The 23,405-nt window shown below is 38.5% G+C and overlaps 1 protein-coding gene across 1 annotated transcript; it reads left to right on the top strand.

The window, feature by feature from the left end:
* Positions 1–3,859: 3,859 nt before the first annotated feature.
* On the top strand, positions 3,860–22,831 carry PGM2 (phosphoglucomutase 2). The gene is made up of 14 exons (XM_080588766.1): positions 3,860–4,334; positions 8,354–8,521; positions 9,354–9,460; positions 9,782–9,866; positions 11,515–11,598; positions 13,094–13,287; positions 14,469–14,658; positions 15,444–15,541; positions 17,013–17,193; positions 17,320–17,413; positions 18,305–18,434; positions 20,975–21,164; positions 21,840–21,973; positions 22,221–22,831. The coding sequence occupies exons 1-14, from the start codon at positions 4,278–4,280 to the stop codon at positions 22,321–22,323; spliced, it is 1,815 nt and encodes a 604-aa protein (XP_080444892.1). The 5' UTR covers positions 3,860–4,277; the 3' UTR covers positions 22,324–22,831.
* Positions 22,832–23,405: the final 574 nt, after the last annotated feature.

The following is a 23,405-nucleotide window of genomic DNA, read 5'->3' as shown; positions in this document are numbered from 1 at the left end:
ATGAAGTGAAAAGTAATAAAATAGCTTGAAATTTTAAGACTGCACAAAGTAGGAAAACCTTTATGCAGGTTAAGCTTTAAGAAGCTACAGCTAAGTTGAACTTCTTAATAGTAATATCCTATAATCCTTAGTTGTCTTCTTTGTTTCTTTATGTACCACAAATAGCAATCACTATATCCCAATTTAAAGTAAATGGAGAATAGTTATGCACTAAACGCATATTTAAAATGGTAAAACCAGGTAGAAGAGTCTAAAAGTAATATCCACATATGTAACAGGAAATTATCACTGATTGTGATAATTGAAATACACTTTCTGTTACAATTTTACAAATTTTTTCTACAGCTATATCAAAGTTCTGAAGAAGTCAGCAATGAAAAATGTAGGTTCCTTGCCAGCACACACAGCATCTCACCTATCACAGAATCACAGAACAATCGATGCCGTCAGGGCCCTGTGGAGGCCCCTGCTCCAACCCCTGCTCCAGCAGGGACACCCACAGCAGGGTGCCCAGCACCACGTCCAGGCAGCTTCTGGAGATCTCCGAGGAGGAGACCCCACAGCCTCTCTGACACCCTGTGCCAGGGCTCCCTCACCTGCCCAGCACAGCAGTGCTGCCTGGTGCTCACAAAGAACCTCCTGTGCTCCTGTCTGTGCCACTGCCTCTTGTCCTGGCACTGGGCACCACTGAGAAGAGCCTCGCTCTGTCCTCCTACACCCTCCCTTCTGATGTTTTTATACTTTAACAAGGTCTCTCTATGCAACCTTTAGTCATATATAAATATAGACAAATAGATATTTTTTATTTAATTATTATTGATTCCAGTTAACCGGTAACTTCTCATATTGTTTCAGCATGTGCCAAATAGTATGGCACATAGTATGGCACAGAAGGTTCCCTATGAAATGTCCTTTTACTATGCCTAAATGTTCTTCAAAAGGTTGCAGATTGATTCCTATTCTTCTGATTGACAACAAAGACTATTCTGACAGACTACTTTACTAAAAGAGAAAAAAAAAAATGTACCAAAAGCAGCAGTCACTCAGTCAAGTATGATTTGAACAGTATGACATGATCCAAAGATGTCCTGTGTTGAGGCTGACAGGGTCATGAGTGATTTTGGAGATTTAGATTCATTCCAGTTTATTATTATTATTGTTGTTGTTGTTGTTGTTATTATTTCAGGGAGTAGGCATGTTCCCTGACTGACATTCTTTGAAAATAAATTATGTTATTTTATCAAGACACGACTTGTTGGTTCTCTAAATGTTGGACCAAACCCTAAACAAAACAAACAAACAAAAAACCATAACAAAATTCAAAATGTGCCAGAAAATATCAATCATTTTACTCATTTTTCTTAATGGCAGAATCTGTCTCCCTGCCTACAAATTAAATAAAGCAATTTACTGCTGTGGTGTCAGTTAAAGAACAAACAAACAAACAACAACAACAAAACACAGTTAACAAGTAGATGCTGTTTAGTTCATGCATGATGTAGAAAGTCTGTACAGGTAGAATCATAGAGAGCCTGACTTACAAAATCCGTTATTCATCTGAAGTTTTTGGCTTCTGTATATGTCAGTGAAGAAGGATGCTTTAAGAACTTTATAAAGTCCTCCAATGAAATTCTAGCATAAAGCTGAATTCAGTAATGGGACCACATGAAGAAGATGCAAGTAAAATTAGCTACAGTATTTGAAGTTCCTGGAGAGCATCAGGTCAGCAAATTTACTCATTTTAATTGTTGTTTTTTTGAGTTGTTTTCTTCTTTTTTCATTTTGCTAACTTTGACTGTTTTAGGTAACAGCTGGAGAAAAGAGAGGAAAAAGACACCATCCTTTACGACTTGGTTTTATTTGTCGTTGGTTTTTTTTTTTTTTTTCAGTCTGTGGTCAAACAAATACATCTTTTCTCTGATAATCCAGTATCTCCATGTTCGCATGAATTACTGTTGGTTTTCTAATTCTTTCTTGGAAATTTGTTCTCTGGGAAAAGTCACTAAGAAGGATCTGATTGTTAGATTGCCTGATATTTTGAAATTACTTGGATTGTGTTAATTGCATGAAAAGGATGTTAATCACAGGAGAAAATGCATCAGAAGTTGACTGTTCCTTTTTCAGCATCTTTTAATCCCATTAGACAATTAAGTTTTTAGGAGTGATGCACTTGGCAAGTTGAGTGGTTCTGTCCACTTTGTTCAGAGCAGTCCCAGGAGGTACTAGACAAGGACTTTCAAATGGATTTTCAGTGACACAGCTGAACGAATGCTATGTGATAAATCCTGATGGCCATTTTCCTCCATCTTCTAGAAGAAAATGTTTGATTTATAGTTAAACTGAGGCTGTAAGGAGAAAAAGGAGACACTCTGAGGATCTGTTGATGTCTGCCACCACACCTCCAGTTGGGTCAATTGTAGTATTTTGACAGAAGGCTTTGCAGAGTCAAAGTCTTGGTTAATGTATCATTCTTCACTTACACAAATGCTGTTTTTTCCTGTAGTTATTGTCTGCTGCCTTTGAGAAGCATGGGAGAAGTTCAGTGTTATTTTGACAAAGGGCAGCCACTTCCTCATTTGCCTCATCCTTTTAAACGTGGGACAGGGGGGATGCTCAAATTGTTCCCACTGAAATACTGTTGGAAAACATCTGAATAGCTATATCCTTCATGTGAGTTCAGATTCAGGACTTGGCAGCAAGTCAGGCTCCTGGCTCCAGGGTGTCTGCTCTTCCTCCTAGACGTCACCTTCACAGTGCCATCGCATTGCCCAGGACCTCTTTCCGTCAGTGATACACACTGCATTTCTATCATCCCCAGGGATTTTCCCTGACATTGGCCTGTACTGCAGAATTGAACCAGCTGCAGGAAAATCTCTGTCACTCCTTTCAACTCTCTGGAATTACGTGGCACCCGGTCTGGCTCAGATGCAGACAGAGGTTGACAAAATCTAGGGAAAAGCTCTTGAACAGCAAGTGCCTTGCCCCTAAAACTCAGCAATCAGACTGCTTTCTCCATTAATACTTTGGAAATCTGATGCCAGGTGTCATGTTATGCAAGAAAGAGGGTTCAGCGTGCTCTGGGCTATTCTGTCCCAAAAAATCAAACTGGCCACAGGAGTTGCTGCCAAAGGTTCATTACCAAAGCGCTAGAGGAGAGCAGACAAAAGCAGTGAAGCAACAGACTTTTGTCTGCCTTCCTTTCTGCTGGGTTCAACTGATCTTTCATCTCAGACTTTTTCCAAAAGGGTATTTTAATTGATGTTTATATTGATCTCTAGTGTAGAAGGATATTCATTAACATTTTTGAAAATGATGTGTAGGATTTTTCTTGTTTGCATGCATTCTGGTAACATACTACCGAACTTTGAAAGCTTTCCATATATCTCTACAAATTATTATTTACATCAAAATTTACAAAAGCAGTACTCATTATTCTAACTATATTTGGTCTATTTTCTTTTATTATTGGTCTTACCTGCCATTAATATCTGATTTATAGTATACATGATAACACATAGAAATCATGCATGTTTTGGCAGATAATGCGCAGATCAATCTTGACGGTGTAATTTGTAGAAAATGTATTCACAAACAAAAAGTATTCCTTAGTGGGAATAACATTCACAATTAACAGGCTCTTTTCGCGAATGGGATTTTGAGTCCCACAGAGTGGGAACGGAGTTAGCAGCCGTCTCACAACACTGAGTAGGAATTCTCCAGGATATTTTTGGGTGGTATCTCGGAAGGGGCTTTGTTGGAGTCATGCTGCTGGGTGCTGTCCAAAGTCTGAGATTAAACACTAAGGAGAAAAGAAAAAAAAAAAACAAACAGTTGCGGGTCGGCTCACTGCAGGATTCACCCCGACTTGTGCGAAACTCCTGTCCCTGGAGCGTGCGGGAGTGAGCACCGGGGGGGAGCAGTGGCAGCGGAGCCCCCGGGCTGCTCCCCTCCTTGCCTGCGGGCGAAGGCAGCTCTCGGCTCGCATTTCCCCGAGGGAAGGCTTGCTATTCTCTGGCTAGGGGCTCTGCCCTCCCTGACAGGCGCAGGACCCTGCCCATTTCTGCACCCAACGCACGAAAGCGCCGCTGAAAGCCCCGAGCCCTACCCCGCGGCCCTGAACCCCCGCGGCCGGGCTGAGCACACCGCGTCATGGCGGCCCTGACCCCGGCCTCGGGCGGGGCGGAGCTGGGGCGGCTCGGCCCGGCCCGGCCCCGCCGCGGAAGAGGGAAGGAGCGGGGCGGCCGAGGCGGCCGAGGCTGAGGCGGCCGGGCGGCATCATGGCCGGGGACGCGGCGCTCAGGCGGGCGGCGGAGCAGTGGCTGCTGTGGGACAAGGTGAGGGGCGCCGGGGGCCCTGCCAGGCCGGCCCGGGGCCGAGAGGGGGGTCCTGGTCTCCTGGGGGCTCGGGGAGGGAGGCGATGGGCTCCTGGGGGTTCAGGCAACGGGGGTGCTGTCTGTCTGTCTGTCGGTCCCGCTGTGGGGACCCTGCCCCGGTCATAGCAGCCCCCTCTGACACAGCCTCTGCTGCACGCCTTTCTCTGCTTTCTCTCTGAATTTCCTTTCCGCGTTGTTCCTAACCTCTCCTCTTACAGGTCCCTAGACGTAAAACGCTCAAGGGGAGGATGACTTGCCGTGTTGTCTGTCTCAAAGTATTAAAACCTCCGGGTACCTCCATGTTTCCCTTTGCTCAAATGCTGTTTGCAAAAAGGCTTGCCTCGAAAGGACCAGGAAACGCAGAAGGCATCATCGTGCTTCGTGGTAGTGGCAGCCAGCGCTTGGCGACCCTGCCTTCAGTAACGTGACGGCTGAACCTCAACCTCCACGGCGGTCTGGTGCCTTGGCGCTTTCTCTCCCTTTTTCTGCTATCGCTTTAGTACGCAGTTCATCTGTTCCTGGGAAGGTGCTTAAACTCCTTAAAACATCTCTCCGTCTGCAGTTTTAATCTGGGTAGTACTGTACACAGATGTAAAATCATCTGTTTGTTTCTATGTTCTACGGGGGTGTTTTGGAAATGCTTCTGTAGCTGCTTGTTGCTGCATTTCCCACTAAGATTCAGGTCTGCATTTCCTATATGTGGTTTGCATTTTTTGTCCCTGTATGTGAAATTTGTTCATTTGGCTGTAGTGGAACATGTTGGCCATTTGTCTCCTTTATATTGCTTTCAGTGACTGCCCTTTATTTTTTTTTATCACTGTACAATACTGTATAGGTTTTGTGTAACCTACATATTTGTTTGGTAGGTGGTATTCTGCTTATTCAAGACCATTAATGAAAACATAAAGTGCACACACACATATATTAACAAATACTTCCAGGTTCTAAAGGCCATCATTGGAAGTACTTCCAATTTGTTGTGATACTTCCTTAAAGATTGTTTGACAGCTCTATTCCTGTTAATGATGCTGCAGTGCCATCCCAGCCCTTCTTTCAGAGTTGTTAGGGTATTAGGTCAGGTTCTGTGTAAATTTTTTTAATTGATTTTAGAGAAAACAGTCTGGTTTTAAAGGGTGCTTTATTTCAGTAAAATAACTTCTTTGACTATTGTTAATTATATTCCAGTTTTCTGCTTAATCAATTCATTTTAATTGGTTATTCCAATTATTTTGTGAAACCCTTGTGAAATTCAGCATCCCTTGAACTATCTTTACCTTTTTGAAGGTTAGCTCTTTGTTAACAGTTGCGTCTTTGATTGCAGTAATATTTGACCAGTATGCAATACCCCATTGCAGATTGCTGAAAAGTAGGAAGGTATTGTCATATATTTCTCAGGGAGCTCCTACAGTGTTTGCATTGAGCAACAGCCTAATCTGATATAACCCTTGTCCATTTACTCTGATATATAAAAAAAAAACCTCCATGGGAAGGACTGCTTTTGAATTTGAAGGGAGAAGTTAATTTTTAATGATGATAAGCTGACTGTTTCTTGCAAAATAATAGTTTGCAAGAGCAAACCCTTACGCGTGGAAATGGTCCTGCTGACTTCACTGGAGGTAACAATTACTGTGCATATCACCAGGCTCTTTTCATCACTGTATTCATTACATAAGTATCATATTTTTCATTCATTCTATTATCAAACATAAAATTACGGATAGAAGGTAGCTTCTCTTTTTATTACAAACAAAACTTGTTTAGTCGGTAGCTGTCCCTCTACTTTAAAACCTTGAGAGGACTTTTTGCACTGAGGAAACATCTCTAGGGCCTTCATTTAGTATAAATAACTCGTGTGTAACAAGGTGATGTTTAAACAAATTGCAGTAATGGGTATTAATTCTGTATTATAACACCTGCTGCTGTAGTCAGACATCAGTATTCTCATAATCTTATCCAGCTTGTTTGAGAATAGAAAAAAGGGAGAACCAAAGAGGAATGAAAAAAAGCAGCACTTCATCCTTCAGATACAATTGGGTCCTTTTATAGAGATTCTTCTGCTTTTAAAAAGTTGGTTTATTTTTGTTTGTTTGTTTGTTTTTCCCCTAACTATATACACTGGCATTATAATGCTCCTAGAGTTCTGCAAGGCTTGAAATAAAATGGGAACAACAGTATGTACAGTCAAAAAGAGGGGAGGAAAAAAAAAATTAGATTCTTAGGAGAACATAGCCATAAACAATTATAATAGTAATTCTGGAAAAACCCTGGGTCTATATGAAACAGACTTGGGCTGAAGTTTTACCATTATATTTTTGTAATGCTTCTGATGGAGGGGGCGGGGGGATAGCCCAAACAACTGAAGTCAAGCAACCAAGCTTTTTCTATCAAGTTATTGGAATTAAGTTGAGTCTCCTACAAGGAGGGTTCAGTTACAGCACTCCTGGGTTGGTAAATTGCTAATTCTTAAACTGGAAGTCAGTAATTCAGGGATACATAATTGCTTTATCGCACCTGGGAAAAAACAACTTTTTTCTTTAATGAGTCCAGCTTATTCTGCATTATATAGTTTGCTTAGTTGCACAAAGCCTTATTAGCTTTTTGAGTATTTATTTAAACTATCACATTTGCCCTTCAGCAGCAGGTGCAGTGACTGGGGCAGGAGGCATCCACAATCTGTAAGCATAATATGATGTCTAAGAAAAACATGGTTTGTTCATTAGGTGTTCAAACTGTGGTCTCAATTTGATGCACAGAATACTTACACGCTTTTATGAAAGTTTACTCAGATGACTGCTGTTGTGTATGTTCTTCAGCACGTTCTGGAGATGCAGGGAAAAAAATCTATTTCTGCCCAGGATGATATGCCTTCATTTGCTCTAAGCATGCCTGGGTTATCCAGGAAATAGTAAAGTCTGTGACTTTCATGAGGTCATTCGGTTGACCAGAAGTCAAAGCTTATGATCATTTGGAAATAATAATCTTTGTACTCCAGTGTAAAGTGTGTGTAATCGTGCCGTGACTAACCTGCGGAGCATGCCGCCTCTTTGCATAACGCCGTTGCCTAGTGGCTGGAGTGTGCCATCTGTCCTCTTGGCTCATCAGTTTTCAGGGAGGCAAACTAATGTTAAACTTGACAAATCCCACGTTACTGAGGTGTTGGGAAATACAAGACTACTAATTCCAGAAACAAAGAGCTGGTAATAGTTGTATCATGCAAGTAATACACCAAGAAAAGGAGGAAGACTTAGAAAAGAAACTTTTCACTGTTTATAACAAGCCTGATGAGACTGCACATCACTGCTCTGCGCAGTCACTGTGTTTAAGAATTCGGCCAAGCTTTCATCTTGAGTGTTACCTTTAATATATTTTCACAAACACTACTCAGAAATATATTTTGTGTAAATTGTTACCTCTATCTTCTGACCAGTCTGTTTAGTTTTGTTACTGCCCTTTCTTGTTAGCCAACCTTCAGACAACTATATGTGTTTTTTGTTGTTTTGTTTGTTTCTAACTCACAGCACTGTGGAAGTAATATTTCTTAGTCATATTTCTTAGTCATGAGCCTATCTTATTTTCTGACAGTTTTAGAGTAATTGTGTTCTGATAACAAAAATTCTCTGAACTGCAAAGTTTGGGGTTTGTTTTAAAACAAGAAAAACTTAAGTTTGACACCTTGGAAATCTTTTCACTTTCCTAATTGATATATATGGTGCTGCCAAGGCAGCATGTTTGCTTAAGGAGATAAAGATAAATAAGGAATAGTTGAAATTGTACTGACTTTAAATTCAGAATATGTAGCAAAAGTTCCTGGGTTCCTGAAGCGGTGTGCGGTTTTAATACTGTAGTAATCCAGTAGAGAACATGGGGAAGAATGTCAGTTCTGCTAAGAAGCTTAAGGGTGTTTAAAAACAAACCCCACAAAATTCAGATATTTTAGAAATGCTTTTTATTTGTTTGTTTTTGTTTTTTTTTATCTGCAGAATCCAAAAACTTCTGCAATAGTGAAGCAACTGGTTGCTGAAGAAAATGTGGAAGAACTACAGAAATGCTTTGGCTTGCGGATGGAATTTGGCACAGCAGGGCTCAGGGCTGCCATGGGAGCAGGAATTTCTCACATGAATGACTTGACTATTATCCAGACAACACAGGTATTGTGTTCATCATATTATCTCATTTAGCTGGGTGTATGTAGGAATGGAAGGGCCTCACAACAAGCAAATGGTCGTTCTGTGGAAGTACAAGTTTTTTGTTTGTGTTTTTTTTTTTTACTGTTCTCCCAATTTTCAGAAGTTATTTAAATAATTTTTTAGTGCTGATCGCCAAAAATATGCAGAGTGAAGCTCTTAAGCTGGTAAAATAAGTTATCTTCCAGATTTGATTTGCAATTAAATTCATACACGGCTAGTTAAGCTAAGGATGAGTTAGTCCTGGCATAACAACTGCAAAACAAACCAACAAAAAAGAAGGTAGCCAGCATTCAGCTAAACTTCGTGTATGTTGTATGTAAATTTACAGAAGTGCAGTGAATATGTATGCATACATGTAGGTACTAAAGTAGGTTAGTCCTTAAAATTACTGCTGCCTGGACTGATGGTGCCCTAAAGAGGTGTCGTTATTAAGGATGAGATTCAATTCAGAAAGTGAAATGTTGGCCAGTTGTTCACTTCCTCATCTGAGACCTAAAAGAACTAAATCATTTCTCAAAATCTGCAGTTCAGCCTAATTGTGTTAAGTGTTTCTTTCTGGAGTTGGTTCTCATTTTTGGAAAAGTGCTTAAGTGCTGTCAAACTTCATTATATTGATTTGAAAGGTTTTGGTACCGGTGTTTATTGGTCCTAGATGAATTGCATTGCAGTGTGGTTCAGTGAGCTGATGTGTGCTTATCTTTTTAAGATATTAACATTTTAGTGGTTGTCTTTATACAATGATATATGAAATATTATGATTATGCTAATGAAGTGGATTTGTTGTTGTCTTCAGGGATTTTGCAGATACCTTGAAAAGAACTTCAGTGACCTGAAAAAGAGAGGAGTTGTGATTGGTTTTGATGCTCGTGCCCATCTTTCAAGTGGAGGTAGTAGCAAAAGGTACTTTTTAATTGCTAACTATTTTGTAGATGTCTTACATGGTTTGTTATGGTCTTATAACTACTTCAACAATATATTCTCTTTCTCTAGAATGAATTAATTTGAGGGCTTTATAGTATTTTTGTTTTCTTAATACCGAAGCAGTTTTTATAGTTGTGTTTTGTCCATTGGGAATAGGGAGTGAAAACATTTGAGTTGCATATAATATTTGGATTTATTTTATCTTTTAATTGGAGTGAGGGGAGAAAAAATTGTGAATTCTAGGAAATTAATTGATGAGAAAAGGAATAAATTTCCACAGCTTCTTTTCTTGTTAACTAGGTTTGCAAGACTTGCTGCTAATACATTCATCAGCCAGGGAGTTCCAGTTTATCTGTTCTCTGATATAACACCAACTCCTTTTGTGGTAGGTTTTTCTATAACATATTTATATACACACAAATTCTGTACGGTATCAAAAAATAATACGGAAAACTAGACAAACCACTTCTGGCTTTTTAAGCTTAACTGCAGTTTGTTTTATGCTTGTTTATCTAGATGTGGTTTACAACATCCACAGCAGTAGACTGAAGAAGCTTAGTAGAATACCTGTGACAATGGGCCATGTTTGTATTCATTCACGCTTTCAGGCATATTTCCTGTAGAAGACATCTCATAGTTTCTAGTTTAATAGAATGATAGAATATCCCAAGTTGGAAGGGACCCACAGGATCATTGAGTCCAAATCCTGGCTTCATACAGGACTACCCAAAAACCAGACCATGTGTCTGATAGCGCTGTCCAAAGACTTCTTGAACTCCGAGAGACTCGGTGCCGTGACCACTGCCCTGGGGAGCCTGTCCCAGTGCCTGACCACTCTCTGAGTGCAGAATCTTTCCCTAACCCCCAGCCTGACCCTCCCCTGTCCCAGCTCCGTGCCGTTCCCTCCGGTCCTGTCGCTGTCCTCAGAGAGCAGAGCTCAGCGCCTGCCCCTCCGCTCCCCTCCTGAGGAAGCTGTAGAGCTAGATGCTGGGGGAGTCTGAAGTCTGACTGAAACTAAGAAGTTTGAAACTTCTGAAACTTTGAAGTTTAGTTCATGATTTTCTTTTTTCTATTTTAGGATATTGAATCCACGGTAGCTTTCTGAAAATACAGGTTGTTAAGATTGCAGTGACGTTATGCCAGAAGTTACTGAATGTGTCTGCACGTACACAGGTGTAAATTAGGTGTAAATTAGACATCTAGTTGCACATTACACTAAGGGTCAGTGCTCTAGAATAATAGAGAAAAACTTACTGTTACACTAGATGCAACAGTTTCTCCTCTGATAACAGTTGCTCCAGTGAATGCTGCAACAGAGCACAGAGGGTTGAAGACTTTGTATATAGCATTCTTGTGTTGATACAAATTCTGGTAGATACAGTGCCAGATTCTTTGTGGAACAGCTTAAAGCAGTGTTGCAAGAACTACAGTTGATCTTATTTGCTATTAAATAGAGAGCCAGGAGTGAATTCGAACTGGACCTTTGGTCACAAATAATGCTTTATTTATGTTATTCACTCCATCTGGTTTGGATTAATTTAGAGTAGCTCTTTCCTAAACAATTTTCTCCTACACAATGATGGAGTAGTTGCTCAGAGGCCTGCTCTCAACAGAAGGTATGGATGAGAACGCTGCAGTTTTCATTCTCTCTACCGTACACAGTTCTGTCACTACGTCACCAGACTTTACACTCTTACAGACCTGAGGTATCTCAAGTCATTCTGCAGCAGGCAACACATGCATTCAGCTTCCCTCTATCAAAACACTACTTTAGTGAGCCACAAAGTATCTGAAACAGTGCTAAATAGATATAATATATATTAATGGAAAGAAGCACAAGAAGTGGCAAGGACTAAGGTTGTACCACACTAGTGGATCAAGTAGCGCTTAGCTTCTGCTTTAGGGAGTCAGTCTGTAGAAATAATATCCTGACCTTTTTATTTAGCAGTATGGAAGTATTCTCATAAGAATGAGAATAAAACCTTGTATAATATTTTTCATATTCAACTTCAGTTAACCTTTTCTTGTTACAGCCATATACAGTAACCCATCTGAAGCTTTGTGCTGGAATTATGGTTACGGCTTCCCACAATCCAAAACAAGATAATGGTTACAAGGTAAACCTGTATGATCTATTTTCTGGATTTTGGTTGCTTTTTAGTAATTTTTTCCATGTAGAGACACTAATACTATTGTGTATAGTTCCTATCATGTTATCAACCAAACAAATAGGTAGTTTGATTCTTGAGATCTCTGATCTAGACATATGTATTGAGAGCTAGTAGTGAGTAATAACACAATATCTTAGCTTTAAAAAGCAGAAAGGTAAGTATAGTTTTGGAACTTTTGGAACACTTTAAATGACCTCTTTTCAAAAAACATTGGTCGTTCCTCCAATTCATGATTTTAAAAAGATGTCTTTACCTTTACAAATACAAATAATAAAATATGTTGAACACAATGAGTTCCTTGTACAAATCATTTTGATCGAATTCCATTAATTTCATATAATGTATTTTTGTTTTGCTAAATTACGCAATTATCAGTGTGCCTTTTTTTTTTAGTATTTCAAGAAACAAATGACAGAAGTCTGTTTTTCACTAAAAAAAACATGGCTGAGTTGCATGTCTGCCAATCACTTAGCTGAACTTGTCATATACTGGCTGTGTTAAGAACACAAAAATGGAGGTTAGGAAATCTTTTTTGTCTTTTTATTAGAAAAAGAAGCTATTAACAGGGAGGATTTCTTGCTGCCTGTTGCTTCAGAACTTCTTGTCCTATTGTTTGAATTGCTTTTTTTTTAATGTTTCATGTATTCTTTTTGATAGCTTTTTCACATCCGTTTGGATATTTTATCAATTACTTTTAAAATTAATTTAATTTTTGTTGATGTTTTTTGTTATTTGAGCTACATGTATACATGACCCAGATGCTGTTAGGTATCTCTCCTTAAATCTGCGGTTTGTAAACCATCAGTAGGAGGAGCTGTGCAAACAACTGCCAAAAATTAAAACATAATTCTGTTTATACATAAAACATAAAGCCTGCTGTTGGATGTGTAGGCAATTAAAAAAAAACAACAGAGGACTAAAGTAATGAACATCTTGAAACTTAATTGAATTTGTGCTTGCTGTTGTGGCAAGGCTGCTGCAGTAGGCAGCTACAAGGGTTTTGTGCCTTTCTCTTTAATGTTTTTCGTGATAAATGCATTTCATTGACACTTATTTTCTCTAAAGAATTCTTTTATATATAACAATTATATCTCAAAATCATGTGGAAAGTACCTGAAATATCATGGGGAATTCAATATCATCAATTCCAAGGCTAGCAGCCAGACTGATATTTGAATCTTCTCAGTAAATGAGCTGAGCCTCGTTTTGTGTTTCATTATCAACTTCAGTATGCTCTGATGAAATATAATAGCTTTTTTTTGTAGAACAAAAATGGGGTTTGAGAGGAAACACTGGGAATATGAACAGAGAAATATTCTGGGTATACTTTAGTTGAATTTACTGTAATATCCTATCAAATACATCTCAGCCAACAGAAAATTGCAAAGCTATCCTACATTATTAATGACCAAAATACTCTCTTACCACATTTATCATTTAGGTTTACTGGGAAAATGGTGCTCAGATCATTTCCCCTCACGACAAAGGAATTTCTCAGGCTATTGAGGAGAATCAAGAGCCATGGCCTCAGGCTTGGGATGATAAACTAATTGACAGCAGCGTGCTACTTCATGACCCTTATGCCACTGTCAATAAGGAATATTTCAAAGACATACAGAAACAGTGCTTTCACAGGTAACTGATGTTAACTCTGCTAAGGTATGGGATTTTCCATCTGGTGTGTCAGCATGGCAGTTTAAATTGATCAAACTCAGGGCAGCCACAATTCTGCTGTGTTTTTCAGTTCTGTCTGTGATCATTCCTGTGATCTTTTGCAGTAGTACTGGCAGTGGCATGGTGACGTAGCAAGCAAGTTAATGAAGTTGTTCTGGCAGAAATCTAACCCAGCAAAAGTTAGTTTCTGATTATATTTTCTCCCTGGACTAGTGTGGCCATGCATCAGCCAAATGCTGCTGGAAGATTGGGACTATTCTGTGCAGCTAGAGGCAAGCTAAGGGTTGGCACTGACTATCCAATTTAGTGTTGTTGAATCACGGCCTTAAAATGAGCAGTTAAGAGAGGAGGTGAACCAGGCTTTTCAGACAGTTTTGACAGAAGATCTTGCTCTATAATTCTAGCCTTGCATGTGCTCCTGGTAACCTTGGAAGCCTTGCACCAGTGTATTGCTGTCACTTGCTCAGCATAAACTTCACCTAACGAAATGAAGTGGATGTTTCTCTTCGTGATTATCAGGTAGAATCAATTTGTGTGTTAGATAAGCAACAGCCTGTTAATCTGCCTACTTGCATCAAAATTTTAACTACCAGTAGTCACCAGTAACTGATGCTAAAAGCTAAGTCAATGCTACTAGAAAGGCAGGCCTAAGTGAGAAATAATGCTGCTTTTTTTTCTGAATAGGAGTTAAATGTCTCAGGAGTTTGAATGCCTTTACGTGTCTCACATTTTTAGCAATGTAATCTATAAAAATGAATGAGCTCAAATGAGACATGCTCTTCTAGGTTTACTGTGTTCACAGTCTTTGGAGATGGCTTAAATGCCAGATTTGGGGAACTAGAGTCTTACTAGTCAGTTGTATTTGTTTTCCACTCACCTCCTTTGAGGTGTATGGAGTGTACTATCTTTCTTATTCCAGTGGTTTCCATGTACCAGAACATTAGATATCTACAATAACTTTCAGAGCTGAAAAATGTGGCTAAACCAATTTTGAAGCCATTACCTTTAAAAAGCAACCTCCTTTAGTTTTTCATGTTAACCGTGCTATAGAATAATGAGTCACATCAGTTCCCAAACATAGTGAATTTTCATATAGAATATTCTGCCGTATTCAAGTTTAATTTTAATCTGTTTTATTTCAGGAATATCAACAAGGAAACAAACTTGAAATTTGTTCATACTTCCGTGCATGGTGTAGGTCACAAATTTGTGCAGTTGGCCTTCAAGGCATTTGACCTTAGACCTCCTTTTGCTGTTCCGGAGCAGAAGGATCCTGATCCAGAATTTCCCACAGTGAAGTATCCAAATCCTGAAGAAGGCAAAGGTGTTCTGGTAAATATGTATATATTACTTATTAATATTTATAAATATATATATACATTAATAGTTGCAAAGTCTGTCAAGCAACTTGCCTGTCTCCCTTCTGCCAGCAGTCATGGTTATAAATATTGGTTAAAAATCTATTTTATTTCTGTTTTTATATCTTTACGTTTATCAAGGATTCATTTGTATCATTTCATTAAAATTCGTAACTCTCTTTGAACCAGTCAGGTAATAATTAGCTGTAACTTTAAACTGTACTTTGTTCTGCTATCTATCAGAATATGCAGCATCTGCACACAGAGCAAAGTAATACAGTTCCTTTTAAAAATAAATAAATAAAAAGAAAAGGTCTTTACCCCCCAGTTTTGGAAAGCTTCTAGTTTACATCTGAAATACAAAGACTAAATTGTTCTCAAACCACAGTGGCAATCCTGATCATTAGGAGGCTGGAATTTCTGATATGAGTATGATCATTTTATTATTAAAGACCCTGTTGAATATAATTACCTTTCGAATCAGGCTACAAAACTGGAATGATATAGGTGAAGTTAAATATCCTGCTCATGCTCAACTGTTGCCAGGCTTATATCCTGTGAATTGGTTAAATGTAAATGAAGTGGTTGGGGTAGTGCTTTTTTTGTTGTTGTTGTTTTGTTTGTTTGTAGACACACATCATGACTTCGGGTGTTTGAGATTAAATAAACCAGCAAAGTTTATTTAAAGTCTGTAAAGAAAGCAAAAATGTTATTTGGGAGTATTAATGCTTCTCTGATGTTGCTTATTACTGTTTCCAGACGTTATCTTTTGCTTTGGCTGAAAAAGATGGGGCAAAAATCATTTTAGCAAATGATCCAGATGCTGACCGACTTGCAGTGGCTGAGAAACAGGAAAGGTATGGTGACAAATAAACGCAAACCATTTTGGACTTAAGGTCAGACAGATTTGAGGTATTCTGGCTACCTGTGTTGCAGAATAGTCACAGTAGTCTTTTTTCTTTGGACTAAGACACAGAAATATGTAGTATGAATGAACTCATTCTTTTTTACACACGAGAGAGAGAGATAAAATCATGGCAACAGTCCTTGGTACCCAAAACATGAAATGGTTTCTTGAAAAGTATCTTCAGTGATTGCATAACTGGTTTCAGGCTCAAATATTTGTCATCCACAAATTCCAAAAGCCCAGGAGAAGGAGACAGTGCAAGTATCCATTTTGCTCACCAGATAACCTGTTTTCATCTGGTACCACCTTCAAAGATGGCAGTTTTTCTTTCACATTTTTTTTGGTTTGTTTCCGTATTTTAGCTGGAATATCCTTGGTTTTGGCCTCAGTTGGCAATTCAGCATTGAGGAAGATACATAAAAAGCTTTAGTTTGTTCTGGTTATGATGGGTTTAAAAAAAAATGGAAAACCACTCTTTTTTTTAATTTATTTTTTATTTTGTCTAAAAATATAGCTACCAGAGACTCGGAGGGGTTCTTAAGTTTATTGTAATTACCACAATTGAAAGTATGGTGCTTTCATTCAACTGCCTCTTTGCTAGTTGTTTAGCAACCCTTAATTGTCACCTAACTTTTGGTCCTGCATTGTTTCCAAATTCCACTGCAGCTATTTGTACACTAATCATATACAAATGTAGGCTTCCATAGTATCTGTATGTCTGCTTTGACACAAACTCCTGCTAGAGCACGTTTTCTCAGCTCTCTTAGGTTAATTGTTACCGTGCATTGCTTAGTGCCTGATGGCATCAATAAATGCAGGAGACTGAGTCTGCTTCTCTTTCACAACAGGTACTGTTTCTGTAGGTATTCATTTTTGCCAATTTGACAGTTCCTCTGTCCCCTTTCATGATTGGGATTTTTGGGCAATTTTGACATCTGTTTTTTCCTTTTTTTTTTTCCTTCAGTTTTTCTTGTTCTAACAATGGGTCAGTTTTAATGTATATATTTTTAAACTATTTGATTTTTTTTCCAATTTTCCTTAATGACAGATCGATGTATTTGTTACCAAGTCGACAAAAACTACTGATCGTTTGAGAATTGTATTTTCATGTCTGTGCCATTGATTTTTCTAATTTGTATCTACTGGCTTTTTTTTTTCTTTAATTTAAAATATGCTGGAAATATCGCTTTCATCTTTGGATAAATTCATAAGCTGATACGTATGACTGAGGAGGAATATAACTTCAGAATTCTTTGGGGAAGTTTTTTTTTTTTTCTTAATGGATACAAAATGTCACGTTACTGTTATTTGAAATTAAAATGTGGTGGGTTTATTTGCTAGTATTCATGTATGGAAGAACCTCTAGATTTTTTCCAGTACTGTCCTTTGAATTCATATACTTTTTTTCTTTTTTTCTCCAGTGGTGAATGGAAGGTGTTTTCTGGAAATGAACTGGGAGCTCTTTTGGGGTGGTGGATCTTCACTTGCTGGAAAAATCAGAATAGGGATGCTTGTGCCATCAAAGATGTCTACATGTTATCTAGTACAGTTTCTTCCAAAATCCTGAGAGCAATTGCACTAAAGGAAGGTTTTCACTTTGAGGTAAGCTGTTACAAGTTTATTCTATATCCTTTTATTTGCTTTCCTACACGGTGTTTTGTGTCCTCTATCTCTGTCAAACATTGCTTTTATTTTTAACGTGTTTTTTTTTCTTCCTCACTGCTGTAGGAAACACTGACAGGTTTTAAGTGGATGGGGAACCGTGCCAAGCAGCTCATGGATCAGGGAAAAGCTGTTCTTTTTGCGTTTGAAGAGGCTATAGGTATGAAAGAGAATATTGCGTTCTAGAATCCTGTAAAATAGTGAAAGTGGACTACTGCCAAAAATAGCTGTGTAGCCAAATGGCCTCAACTTAATAGGAGTAATTGATATGATCCGTTTGGCTGATTGATATTACTAGTATGCAGTCCTAATCTCTGTTTAGCACCAGGTATGGTGATGCAGACTAGGTGGATATATTTTCAGTAATGGCTATGTAGACTTGGACCGCAAATTCCCTACAAGCCATTTAAAAACAAACAAAAAAACCAACCACATTTCTTTAAATTTCAAGCTGAGTATGTGTAGCTGACAATTAAGTTTAAACATGAAAGTAAAAACTCCTCCAAACAATACCTGTAAACTGGAAAGACATGGATAAAAGCTATTAGTATGTGAGACAGGTTGTAAAGATGTAATACAATTTCTTAAGTATCTCAGTGCCTGAAAACCAGAGGAAATGTGACTACCTCATGGATAATTCCCAGTGTTAACATATGCTACTATGTAGGGATACTCACATTTAAGAGAAAGCGCCATACTTGCATTTTTGCTGTAGTGTGCGTTTCTTTTTATGAGAGTTCCAAAAGTACTCAGGAGCACGTGGCACAGATAAGATACAAATAAGTGCTGAAAATTCATTAAATACTTTGATTATTGAAATTAACGCTAATTAGAAGGTAAACAATTTTCAAATCCTAGGCTATGCTGAAAAAATTTTTGGTTTAATTCTAAAATGTGTGTAGTATGGCAATATACATTTCTCCTTTGAACAATGTCCCCTCTTACATTCCCCTCCTCCACCAGTGCTACTTCTCTATCCCATACTATCTACTTTCCTTATAAAAATCAATCAAATATATAAATAATATATATTAAACTTTCCTTTGTTTAGGATATATGTGCTGTCCTGCTGTTCTGGACAAAGATGGTGTCAGCGCTGCTGTTATAACTGCAGAGATGGCTAGCTTTTTGGCAACCAGGAATATGTCTTTGTCTCAGCAGCTGAAAGCAGTCTATGATGAGTGAGTTTGATTATAATTGTCCAATAACCAGATTTTCTCCATGACACATACATCGGTTAACAGGACTTGATAGTAACCTAGTGTACATGAAGAAACAGTAGTACAGGAATATGGTAACAGTGATCTAGAAAGCTCTCCTGTGTCATGGGTATGAATGCACGTATGACTTGTTTTTATGTAGTTTTAAGTTATTAAAAGAATTACTTTTCTAATTCTTAATCTGTTAATGAGATTTTTCATAGCATTTTTGCTTGTTTTTTTTCTGAAGGGTTCCCTCTATTTGAGAAGTTCTGCTCTTGGGCTCTTTCTTGTGCAAAAGACTGGAGTTTTTTGTCTGCTTTCTTTTGTTTTCCCCAGTAGTATTGTTGCACTGTGGAGCTCATAGTGCTTCTTGCTGCTTAAACGTACTAGATGTACAAAAACATTAACGGCAGAGCGTGCCTAAGTAGCTCTGGCATATTTACGTTACCCATTGAAGCCAGCTTGTTTCTGTCCTGCTTGTAGGGCTATTGGTGATTAAATTAATTTTAGATGGCGCTATAGCTATACTATATCATTCTGTCTTTCATTTTTGGATCAATGATATATGTTGGTTTGTCTTTCTGCTCCTGAATACTGATATTTGAGCTGATTCAGCTGAAGTTCTATAACTGATTCTATTTGTTGTATCCAGCTGGATGTCCCTCAGAGAGCTTTCAATATTAGGAGCTACTTCTCGTTGTAACATATTCTAGGACCTGCAGAAATCAAGAGCTGAGATGGTTATTGGATTTCATGGGGCAGGGCATGTTTCTTACAAGGTTTTGGGGTTTGTAGTTACAAAGGAAGGAGCAGCACAGGCTGGTGGATATTTTCCACCTCTTTATGTCTGGTAGCATCACTAACAAAGCTTTGGTGGAACCTGAAGAAAGATTCATGGAAAACTCTAGCCTTGGTGCTGCTTGTTTCACCAGTCCTCAGAGCTCTCATTTGTGTGCAGTACTAGACATGCTTGTTTTAACAACCAGTTAAGAAGGAATCAGGTGGCAAAACCAATGCATAAATTGTGGAATTTATCAGCTGTTGTACATGGTAGTTTAGGTGGGTTCATGAAACAGTAAGACAAACACATGGAAGAGAAAATCATGCCTAGAGCTGCAAATACAGTATCTGACTTGGGAATTCCCTTAACTGCTAGTTGCTCTAGACTCTCTGACGTGCTCTTTTAAATGCTCATTCAGTAAACAAACACCTGCTTCAGCTTGCCTTCAGAATCAGAAAATGTCGCTGAGTGGAACTTAGCAATGGCACAGTGCCGCTGTATTCATAGCCACTGAAGAGGCCTCTGAAAGTTATAGCTTATTTAGCGTAAAAGCAGCCTGCAGATGCACCTCAGAGTGAGACTGTTCGTGTCAATGTGCATGGCCACTATTCATGGAAAAGCTACAGATCAGAAAACAAATCTGTCTTCTTAACAGATGCTTGGTAACTGTGGGGCTTTTCTTGTCTTGCTTTGGGGTTATTTTTGTTTGCTTGTTTTTGTGGCTAGTATAGTGTTCCACTTTTCTACTCCTTTACTTCTTTTTTTCCTGGTCAGGATTGTCTTGTGAACTGCTGTTGAAGCAGAAGAAACTCTACTCTGTATTTTGGAGGTATAGTACGGGGATCTGTTCTCATTGTTACCTCATCTCAAAGCCAAGGTAGATCAGGAAAAGGACACAGTCCTAACAGGTTCGTTACTTCTTTCAAATGTAGGATAGGCTTTTTTAATTCCCTTGCTGGATTCTCAAGACTGATTTAACAACTATTGACATTCAAGATTTCCGTTTAGGTATAAATGTGTTGCTACTTTAAAAGCCTTCCAGATTTCTAGCATGAACATCCTAGTGTTAGCGAAAGCTTCTGCCCTTCAGACTTTCCCTGGCACCAAGGATACTCTACAACTATTCATCTTTAGGAAAAGTTCACTTAAAGCAGCAGCCCAGGCTTGTATGCTTTCCAATAATGTGCTGTTTAGAAAAGTCTGTATTATCAGTCAACTTGTTTTTAATGCAGATTCTGCATCATATTATCTGGCAGCAAATAGATAACATAAAGAGGTGATGTTTGGGAACAGTTTAGTTAGAAAGACTTTAATGGGAGAGCAGCCTCTGAAGTTGGATTGGGAAAAGGTCTGGAATTACTTTTACTCAGAAGAGGTCAGCTAGCATCCAGTCAAGGGACCTATTTAGACATATTCGTTTCTCTTCCTGTGGTGTTTAGATCTTCTCAAGGCAATAATGGCACCTTTTTCTTTTTTTTTCCTTCTGATTTCAAAGTAAACTTTCTCATTTTCGATCATTAAGGAAATTTCTGTGCAGAGACCTTTCCCTCTTAAAGTGTGTAAAATAGGGCTATTAGGGTGTCAAAGCCTTTTAAAAAGTGTAATGGGGTGAAGTTATGCCACAGTTGCGTGACCGTGAGTATAGATTCTTGCTTTATAGAGGGTTATATAATGTGTGTGGTGTACGACTCTAACAGGAACGTTACTTTTTCAATTCATTAGTACCATGTCTTCACAGATACGGCCTCCATATTACCAAAGCTTCGTATTTCATCTGTCACGATCCTAAAGTGATTCAACAGCTTTTTGACAACCTCAGGAATTATGATGGAGAAAACACATACCCAAAATCTTGTGGTAGATTTAAAGTTTCTGGAATAAGGGATCTAACTACTGGGTATGACAGCAGCCAGCCAGATCAAAAAGCTGTAAGTGCATTTTTATTACACACAATCATGTGTATGTATGTGCAAACACATCCAAAAATATTCTACAGAGAAATACTCTAAAACACATTATGTTCAATGTTGAGTCTAAGATGAGTTACGTTTGGGATGATTGTTTTGTTTTGGTGGGGAATAAATCAAGGTTGATTTCTTCTTTCCTTTCTTTTCTTTTTCTTCCTTCTCTCTCTCCCCATCTCCCCTCTTTCTCTACTCTCCAAGGTGGCTGTCTGTGGAGGGAGGGAGGAGGGTCTTGCTGTAGTGCTGCAGCAGTCTTGCATTAATTTATTGTAAGCGTAAGCTAGACAGTCTACTGAGATGTGGTTTGGGGTTCCTCAGCCTTCCATGAGCCATGTTTCTTTTTCCTCCTGGGGAAGCTCATCATAGAGCAATTCCTGTTTGCAGCTAAAATGTTGACTAGAGTTGAAATAAGCTACCCAGCAGTGATATTTAGCAGCAGTTTTACTACCAGGTTGAGGGTAAAGCTGTCATTTGCCTGTTGTGGTCACAAGACCACAATGCTGAAGAAAATGGAACAAAACTTAATTTTAGCTGATGTATTAGTTATATGACATCAGGTCGTGGGTTTTGTTTTGAAGTCAGTATAGTCCCTTTCTAAATGTTAAATATATATAAATATATTCTTCTTACTATTTCTAGATACTTCCCACTAGTAAAAGTAGCCAAATGATTACATTCACTTTTGCTAATGGAGGAGTGGCCACGATGCGAACCAGTGGGACAGAACCCAAAATCAAATACTATTCTGAACTTTGTGCACCTCCTGGAAACAGGTATTGTCACTCACAGGGGTAAATGCTGTGCAGTAGGGGCTGAGTGGCTTTTCTGTATTGCTTTGGTGGGGAAAGGGCTATTCATTATTGAATACTACTCCTGTAGTCACTTCAAGAACTCAAGTATATATACTTTTATCATTGATCGGAAATGTTTGTCTAAAACAATACATCAGGCTGTAAATGTTCTTTTTAGCTTCTCTACTCTGACAGCGTTTTCTGTATTTGTGTGGATTTTGTTTTTTAGTGACGTCGAGCAATTGAAGAAGGAACTAGATGAACTGGTCAATGCTCTTGAAAAACACTTCTTTCAACCAGAAAAAAATAATCTTCAGCGAAAGACTGAGTAAAATAGAAAATATACTACCATAGTGGTTTTTTTTTTTTTTGGCAGTGTTAGAAATGCATTATTTAAGAAGTAAGGATATTTAGGACCAAATATCTGAGAACACAGACTAAAAGACTTCTGCTCTTGTTAAGATTCATTCTGCATACTCTTGGATGTAGTATCTTGTTTTGGAGGGGAAGCATGTCTACCCTTGAAGGACCAAAAAAAAGCCAGTCAGCTTATGAACAAAAAGTTGTCTCTGAATGTATTTCAAACAATACTTGTTTAATTAAATACTCTAAGTAATATCTTGATTTCTGAAATGCAGCCTGTTTTGGGGGAACTTTTATTTCTTTTATATGTGTGTAATCTTATGCAACTCTGTCTAGGTTTAGATTTGTAAAGCAAGTGCTCCTGTTAATAAGACATGAAAGCCTGTGGTGAAACTTTGGAAAAGTTGGGGAAAAGTTCCAGAAATAGTGGTCTTCAGAGAGAGTTTTCTGCCCAAATAAACAAGGAAGTCACACGAATTTGCTGGAAAGCTTCTGTTTGCTGTGGGACTACATATCAAACTCCAGGTTGGAGATGCTAAGTGTGCTAAACTTTTCTTCCTTAGAAGTGCAAAATGAACCTTTCAATACCATGAACATTTTAAGACAGAATGTATCTGCATACAGCACCTTTCCGTTGCCTCATTGATCTAAGCATAATTCATTCAACGCGTACCCCAGCGTCAGGTCCTGTCCTGCTGTATGCTACATGACTTGCTGCATAACTCTGCGCGTTGAATTTAGTGCAGAAGTTTTCATTTCATTCAGTCATCTGCACATGCAGAGTCCAAGATGGTTATGTGGAGGTTACCATTTAACTTTAATATAGTTTTTTTCTGCATTTTTCAGTACTTGCTCTGAGTATCAGTGTATCTCTAACAGCCCCAGTACATCTTGGGTGTGATCTTGGGTAAAGAAACCTCCTCACCGTAACTACTTGTGCTGTCCCATGACACTGACTAGCTGCTAGGTCAAGCGTAGATCAGATTTAGCAAATTATCAGGAGTCAAATCTGTCATTCTGTGCCCAGACTTACCTTTTTCTTTGCTTGCCA

This window comes from Anser brachyrhynchus, assembly GCF_964034855.1.
Source record: "Anser brachyrhynchus genome assembly, chromosome: 4".
In the NCBI taxonomy this organism is placed as follows: domain Eukaryota; kingdom Metazoa; phylum Chordata; class Aves; order Anseriformes; family Anatidae; genus Anser; species Anser brachyrhynchus.
Note: the sequence above shows the minus strand (reverse complement) of the source record. Positions and strands in the feature narration are given on the sequence as shown.

What these genes read in the sequence shown, in the direction of transcription:
- PGM2 (XM_080588766.1), top strand. Translation starts at nt 4,278, where the DNA reads ATGGCCGGGGACGCGGCGCTCAGGCGGGCGGCGGAGCAGTGGCTGCTG. An exon ending in AGTGGCTGCTGTGGGACAAG is followed by an intron (nt 4,335 to 8,353) that starts GTGAGGGGCGCC and finishes TTTTATCTGCAG; the next exon opens with AATCCAAAAACTTCTGCAAT. An exon ending in CAGAAACAGTGCTTTCACAG is followed by an intron (nt 13,288 to 14,468) that starts GTAACTGATGTT and finishes GTTTTATTTCAG; the next exon opens with GAATATCAACAAGGAAACAA.